At 45.8% G+C, this 8,261-nt stretch overlaps 1 protein-coding gene across 1 annotated transcript in view; it reads left to right on the top strand.

The window, feature by feature from the left end:
- Positions 1 to 316: 316 nt before the first annotated feature.
- ncs1.L (neuronal calcium sensor 1 L homeolog) overlaps positions 317 to 8,261 on the top strand; it is a 33,837-nt gene continuing 25,892 nt past the window's right edge. The window contains 1 exon segment of the mRNA NM_001090619.1: positions 317 to 788. Within this exon segment, the coding sequence (NP_001084088.1) occupies positions 725 to 788 (64 nt within the window). The 5' untranslated portion in view covers positions 317 to 724.

The following is an 8,261-nucleotide window of genomic DNA, read 5'->3' as shown; positions in this document are numbered from 1 at the left end:
TTGCTCATGGGCATTAACCCATGGCAACCAATCAATTTACTGCATTCATTGTTCTACTTGCAGCTGGCTATAAAAAGCTAATCACTGATTGGTTGCTTTAAGTAACTGCCCATGGGCAAATTTGCCCAGTGTTGATAAATGAGCCCCAATGTGACAGAGGTTAATGGGGGGCTTGGGGACATACAGACATAAAAGGGAAGAAGAATAGGAGGAGGGGAGTATTATCTGCAAAGGAACAGATTGGGGTGGGGGGTAAAGAAAAGCAAATTAATGAGGAGTGAGTGTGTCTGGAGGAAGAGGAGGAGGAGGAGGAGGAGGGTGTAATACACACAAGCAGCCAGTGAATGGAAAGCTCAGAAAGGAGGAACACAAAGTAACTAGGGACAACCACACAAGCACACAGCGAGCAGGAGACACACAGCTCCGCAGACAACACTGGGAGACACAACACAATAAGCTCGACCGAGGCCTGGGGAAACATTAACACAACTGCCAGCTCCTTCCATTCTGTGGCGGGGGAATAAATAGAGGAAAAGCAGTGCCCCAGGCACACTCAGGATTCCCCCCAACCCTCTTGTTTGTCCGTCTCACACCTAGATCTACTCCCAGCTACTGGCAAGGGCTCCTGCACTGAGAGAGGCGCCACCCTAAAGGCTCAGGTGGGATTGATTTCATGAATTAAACCCGATAAGGGGTCGGAGGAGGAGGACAGACCTCGCAAACAATGGGGAAATCCAACAGCAAGCTGAAGCCTGAGGTGGTGGAGGAGCTGACCAGGAAAACCTACTGTAAGTACAGCTCTCTGGGGCTAATGTGCTTGTAGGGGCTGTTAAAGTTTGTCCTTGGGGTTAGGGTTGCCACCTGGCCAGTAAAAATAATGGCTGATCCCAATGTTATTTATTGGAAAAATAGATAAATATTTAGCAAGGCCGGTATTTTTTTTCCAGAAAAGGTGGCAACTCTACTTGTGTTAGGGACTGGCAATTGTGAGCACTCTGGGTGCGGAGTAGGAATGCTCTGGGAACTCCCATTGTTCTTTATTGCAGCTGCTCCAGTCCAGCTGTTCTATCATTGCCTTCATCCATAGCCTGCACAGTATGCTGGGATTTAACTGATAATCTATACTGGCTAGCTGAGCATTCTGGGAGCTGCAGTTCAAGCAAGATGACCAATGTCTATCCTTTTGCCTGGTGGAGATCTATCAGGTGGACACTGGTTGATGGCCTCCGGGAGTGTATTCTTGGCTAGCAGGGAATACTGGGAGTTGTAGTTCAGCAGTCTCAGGGGAGTGCTATAACATAATGCATGTTGCTGGGTGTCGGAGAACTGTGTTACCGGTTACCAAGCTTGTCTACGGTCTGCCGTGTCCTGTTTGGCTTGCAGGGGTTGCTGGGTATTGCAGTTCTGTCCCTAAGATTTATCTGGTTTAATATGATGCCAGTGCCCTGCTTGCTTGGCATACCTTTTATGGCGTTTGGTTGTCTTTCAAAGGATGCTGGGAGTTATAGTTCCATAACATTTGGATGGTTGTTAATTGCCCACCCCTGATTTGAATGCTTTGTTACTGCTGCACTGCAGTCACTTACTGTAATGGAACATGTTGCAGTGGAACTATGGGTTTAATGTTTTATCCAGGGGCCCCTCTGGTATCCGTCCACCCTACTTGTGTCCCACAATCCTTCTGCTGTCGCCTACCCCTAAACCTGGATGGGGGGTTCACAGGCAGCACATGGGGTGTGTGTTTATCTGGTCACATGGTGCAGTTGCGCTAAACACCCGAAAGCGACACTTTTTTTCCTTTGCACAAATAAACTGTCAGGTTAATGATTGTGTTCTATTTTAAATATGCAAATGAAGGACTGGTTAGTGTTCAATTGTTGCCTCTATAATGTATAAATCAGCAGGTGGAATATGAGATATATATATATATATATATATATAAATAATATATATTCGGTTGGGCTGGAGCACCCACATTCATAGTAAGCAACTGCCTGGGTGCTGGTTATACCTTCATTTAAATACTCACAAAAATGAACCGCACTCACAGGACTTTTGGTGCAAAAAAATTGGTGATTTATTACAACGTTTCGGCTCTTGGAGCAAAAAGCTAACATTTCGGCTATCACTCTTAGCCTTTATCCGTAACATTTTTTCTTTTTTTGGATGAAGGCTAAGAGTGCTAGCCGAAACGTTAGCTTTTTGCTCCAATAAACACCATAATTTTCTATTAAGTCCTGTAAGTGCGAACCTCTGTCTACATTGTGTGTATGTATATAATGTATATGTGATCTATGCCTAGCTTTGTAGATTTAAAGGGGAACTATTACTGATAAATCTCTAATAGAAAATTATCCAATATGTGCAGCACCCCTACCATTAACCTTGTGGCGCACATCTTTCATAAATACAGCTTCATTCCAGAGACTTTCTTTTAGGGTGCTGTTTTGGACCCACTTTCCAGGTATCCCCTGTGCCGCCCTAGACCATATAATAAACTTGCCAAAAGTACTATACTCTTCATTTCTTTTATTAAATTGGTAACCAGTTAAATTAATTTCAGTTGCTTTTGACCCAACTGGATGATTTCACCTTGTGGGTAAGGCCACCCCATGTGTACCCAAAGACAAGCGGCCAATCAGTGTTGTAAAGGTATAGGACCTTATTGTATTGGGTGATATCTATTATCCTGGCCTTGTGTGTGTTTTCCACTTTGCTGGAATTGATACACAGACCCCCCCCCTTTCCTTTCAGAGACATGTGTGTTCCTGTGTGCGTGGGAAGGGGGGCTGCGCATTGCTGTGTTTGTATCTTACCCTGAAAATCTGTCGTCCTATTGCCTGTTGACTTAATGGAGATTCTTAAATTCGCAGGCGCATTTGCGTTAAAGACCCGCAGTTCTGTTCATAAACCTTTTGTGGCCATAAATATTTTGAGTGAATAAGCACTTGCCTTTCCGCACGTCCTTGACGAGGTATAAACAAGCTGATTCCTGCCGGGTTTAATCCTGACCTCACTTGAGGGGGGGCCCTAATGTGCAGAGACGGGGGGGAGCCAAGTGGGGGAATCCTAAAGCTCAGATCCAATCTATATGTTAATAACGGGGTTATCTATTGGGCACATGGCATCGGTGTGACTAAATGTTATTGGGCCCCACTGCAAATTAATTTTAGGGACAGAGATTGACCTGTGTTACCAATATATGTTGAAATTGCTCATTATTTGGCTCTCGTGGAGCCCCGTATACCCCTTAGGTCCCCCTGCAGCCGCAGGGTCTGCTTTCTCTGTAGTTACACCCCTGGGGCCCCTAAATTGTCTGGTTGGCTCAATGAAATGTCTTGTATGTGTGAGAGAGAGTGCTGGCAGGGAGCCAATTTCCTGGCTAATTTTGGGTCCCTTTAATAAAAGCGTGACCTGGAAGTGATTTGGCGCAACCCCACGTTGGGGCCCTATTAAATGGACCTGTTTATCCTTCCTAAACATCGTTCCTCTCTGGATCCTGGTTCTGCAGGGGCTGAGATTACACAGTTTAGAGTCCTGTGCGGGTCCATTTTTTTGGAACCCGTACCCGCAACCTGCAACCACGACCCGCAAGTACCTTATCCGCAACCCCGACCCGCTGACCATCAAGAATCAGGAAGTGCTGTCATTGTAAACAGGAAGTGACATCTTTGGAAGTAGGCGTGATCAGAGAAAAGGAGTAAAAACCGCTATTGAGAAGACCCGCGGCCCAACCCGCGACCCACGTCTGTACCCGCAACCCACAGGGTACCGCAGGTTTTTGCCGGTACCCGACTCACTGGAAGAGAAGGGAGTTCTGTCCATTCAACGTGTCAGGCAGGCTTAGTGTGGACATACATGTAAAGATTTAGCACTTTTTATTGCTCCTCGGGGGTGGAGTCAGTTTCAAGAGAACATTTTGCAATTCTACTACTGATTTTTTTTATTGAATTGACCTGGATCATGCTTTCTAACACCCATAGTGCACAGTGCAAGCTGCAAAGTGCGGGTGTCCCCTGAGTCCTACCCTGAAGGGCACGGGGCTCCATTTTACTTAAAGGGGTTGTTCGCCTTTGAGTTAACTTTTAGTTGGATGCAGAGAGGGATATTCTGAGACTATTTGCAATTGGTTTTAATGTTTTATTATTTATGGCTTTTATGTCATTTAGCTTTTTTATTCCACAGCTCTCCGTTTGGCAATTCCAGCAATCTGGTTGTGTAACTGTACAAAGCATTTGTTTTTTAGGGGGTCAGTGAGGAAGGCAAATAATTCAAAAACGATAAAAAAATAAATCATGAAGACCAATTGAAAAGTTGCTTAGAATTGGCCATTCTATAACATACTAAAAGTTAACTTAAAGGTGAACCACACCTTTAAGAGCCCCAGGCCAAGACACTGATGGCTTCTCAAGTCGTTGGTCCCACCTTCGCCGGAGCTAGGGTGGGCCCTGTCTTCCCCCGACCCCTCAGCACAAGCACAGATGGGGGGCAAGGGTCTTCAGACTCTCCTTCGCCTCATGGCTAGGGAGAGCCCCTTTACCCCGGGGTCTGCCAAAGCTTCACCTCCAGCACAAAATCCTTGACCTGGAAGCAGAGCCTGAAGGACTCTATAGTGCCACCAAAGCCCATGTGTAGACAAGACAAAGAAGATGAACATGCGTGTAAAAAATAAGTGCTAAGTGCTATCAGCAGAGGACCAAGTCTTTCTCCGTCTCATCAGAAGGGTCTGCCACCCCCAACCGATGATTCGGATACACTTGATCTTAGCCAAAAGGCAGAGAAACGATGCTATTATTGATGCCTGGGTTGGAAAATGTTGGACACGTGTTGGAGCTGAGCCCAGCCTGCTCCACAGTGATTTATATACCTGTGCCTGACACACCCCATCTCTGATGTCACACAGGAGGGGGCGGGGCAGAGGTGAGGGTATAAAAGCCTAGCAAGTCTTTCAGCCAGTGGCAAAGATAAGGAACAGGGGAAGGTGGTGGTAATGGACTGGTGTAACTTAAGCTTAACCGATCCACACACCGCTGAATCCTACCACATTGCATTTGTTTAGTCCGAGTTATAAATAACATTCTCAGTTGGCGAAGGTGGGGGGGGGAAACAATGGCTTTTTCTCCCCTACAGGTGCCATTGGATTGGGTATATTTCCGAGTCTTTGCATCCCACCTCATTATCACTTTGCCTCATTTTTCGGTGTCTCTCCTCACCTGTAGGCGCCTTTTTACAACAGATCCGCGTGTCGCGGTGTGAAGAGAAATGCCATTGCTTCTTCACGCCTCGTTCTGTTGCTTGAATAATTAAATGAGGTGTTTAATATCAATAGACCCAAGTTTTCTTTCTTTTTTTTTTGTGCTATTCCTTCGTTTTTAGTGGGTTGTCCCCCTTCCGACACTCTTTTCAGTTCAGTTGGTTTCCGATCCTTCAACCAGCAATACAGTCTATTTTCATTTACTTTCTATTTTCTGTTTGTTTATCTAATGTTGAAGTTTAAGGACAGAGACGCACACTGCTATTTCGGGAAGATTAGTCGCCCGGCGACAAACCGCTTCTTCTTCGGGCGATTAATCTCCCTGAACTGCCTTCCCGCCAGCTAGAGGAAAACTCACGAGGAAACTTGGGGTGACTTCAGAAAGCTAAAGAGATCGAGTGCTATCCCACCGGCGATTTAGATTCTAGCCAGCGGGAAGGCTTTTCGGGGGCGATTACTTGCCCGAAGAAGAAGCGTTTTGTCGCTGGGCGACTAATCTCCAGGAATAGCAGCGTGTGCCTCTGTTCTAAAGGGGTTGTTCTCCTTTTACTTGATTTCAGTATGATGCAGAGTGGGATTTTCTGAGACAATTCGCAATTGGTTTTCATTTTTTGTGTTTTTTTTACTTTTTTAGCTTTTTATTCCGCAGTTCTCCGTTTGCAATTCCAGCCATCTGGGAGTCCAAATTCCCCTAGCAACCATGAATTGATTTGAATAAGAGACTGGAATATGAATAGGAGAGGGTCTGAATAATAAAAAGTAGCAATAACAATACATTTGTAGCTTTACGGGGCATTTGCTTTCTAGATGGGGGTCAGTTACTGGTCAGTGAGTCAAAAGAAGAAGGCAAATAATTCAAAAACTATAAAGAAGACCAATTGGAAAGTTGCTTAGAATTAGCATACTAACAGTGCAGTGCACTTATAGGTGAACCACCAATTTAAAGTTTCATTTTCCACCTTCTTATTAGTGATGTGGGGGGGGGGTCAAGCAAAAACTCAACCTGCACCCGACCCTTACCTGCAAAATGTTGCCTTTGTAGAACCCGGGCCCAACCAATACCTGTACACTTTTTTGTGCACCTCTGGTTAAAAGACCAGGAATCTTAGGGAGCAGAGGAGGAGTGTGTTCCCCCAATCTGACCCACACCCAACCCTAACCCACAGTGATTGGCCAGATTTCAACCTGAACAATCCTATGTCTTTCTAAAGCAGCTCTGGGAGAGGGTCCCTGACTCTGTAACTGTTCCAAAATTGATCCATTAGTTGATATATTTCTTATGTTTGTCCCTGCTGAGCAGTATCCCTGAGTTTCCCCAAGCTGTTAGAATTGATACATAAGTTGATACATTTCTTATGTTTGTCCCTGCTGAGCAGAATCCCTGAGTTTCCTCAAGCTGTTAGAATTAATACATTAGTTGATACATTTCTTATGTTTGGCCCTGCTGAGCAGTATCCCTGAGTTCCCCCTGAGCTGCTGTAATTGATACAATAGTTGCTACTACTTAGATGTATCAACTACTGGAGCAAATTGTAACAGTTTAGAATCTGCACCTGGATCACGTTGCCAGAAACAGAAGCATTCCACTTTAAATTTAAACAGTTCGAAATAAAAATGGAAAAGCCATTGGGAAAAAAAGTATTTGTACTTTTTGGAAGGTGAACAACCCCTTTAAGGTGGCCGTACAGGGGCCAATATTAAGCAGCACATTTATGGAGCCAGTTATACCCAGCATGCACCCTGACCCTGCTGTGGCATGCTGGGATATGTAGTCCAGAACTGGTCTATAATAAGCGTAAAAGCCCCTATTCACGGGCCAATAAAAGCTGCCGACAACAGCATATCGACCTGTGTGTAGAGCCCTCGGATGGCTTTCCCGATCGGTATCCGGCCAGATGCTGATCGGGCAGGGTAAAAAATCCTGTTGGATTGCGACTGCATCTTTTCGTTTGGCCACTTCAGTGTGGGCACATCGGGTAGAGATCCGCTCGTTTGGCGACATTGCCAAAGGAGCGGATCTCCCTTTTTTATGGCCAGCATTACTGTCATGACTAGACGTGTATTTTCCATCTAGTTGAAGCTGATGGGAGGTTAGTGAATCGTGAATCCCCCGCCCGTACCGCTTTACATTGGGAATTAGAGCCGTTTCCTAATAAATTGCTTCTTGCCTCTCCTGGGGCCATGCTTCCCCCTCTCTTATTAGCTCATTGCTTTCCTACTACTGTTTCATTTCTCTCTCTCTCTTTTGCTCCCGGAATGAGAGAATTTACTCTTCACTCTCGTCTCTCTGCCGTCTCCCCCTCTCTCCTTGCAGTCTGGGTCCCCCCCATGGATTTCTCCGGGTGAATCCTCAACCAGCCCATGTTTTACAGTGACACATTTGCCTTTGGTTACAATTGACCCCTTATCTCCCGAGCAGGTCCGGATTCAGAATTAAAATAGGCCCTGGCATTTCAGGTACACAGAGGCCCAATCAGCCTACTCAGAGGCCCAAACAACCCCACCAGCCCACTAAATACTGACTTTCTATGGCACCTTATAACAGCCCCTCTGGCATTTGCCAGAACCCACAGATTGCCAGTCCGGGCCTTCTGCCGACCTCTGATAGTCTTCTCAGCAGTGCCTGATAGGTGGTCACTTTGCCGTCCAGCAGAGGGAGCCCTTCCACTGGGGCAGCTTTGCTAAGGGCAAGTCAAATTTAAGGATCTCAAACATGACATTTCCATTGATTTCCAGTAAATTGTCCAGCTGCCGCCCTGGCTCCTTTAAGTACTTAAGAGAGATGTGTGACTCAGTGGAGCGTTCATTGCTTCTGACTTGTGATTTTAAATAGCACTGATCTTGTAGCTCCTGCTCTCACTCCGGCTGCCTCATCATTACTGCTGCTTCTCTCCCAGACTCCCCTGGGCTTTCTGCTCTCTGTTTCTCTTCTCCTCTTTTAATCCGCTGTGTCTTGCCCCCGGTCTCACTCACACACAGTAATGGCTCAAACTTCCCTCTGAAATCT

This window comes from Xenopus laevis, chromosome 8L (genome assembly GCF_017654675.1).
Source record: "Xenopus laevis strain J_2021 chromosome 8L, Xenopus_laevis_v10.1, whole genome shotgun sequence".
Classification (NCBI taxonomy): domain Eukaryota; kingdom Metazoa; phylum Chordata; class Amphibia; order Anura; family Pipidae; genus Xenopus; species Xenopus laevis.
The sequence above is the reverse complement of the archived record's forward strand: the minus strand, read 5'-3'. Positions and strand labels throughout refer to the sequence as shown.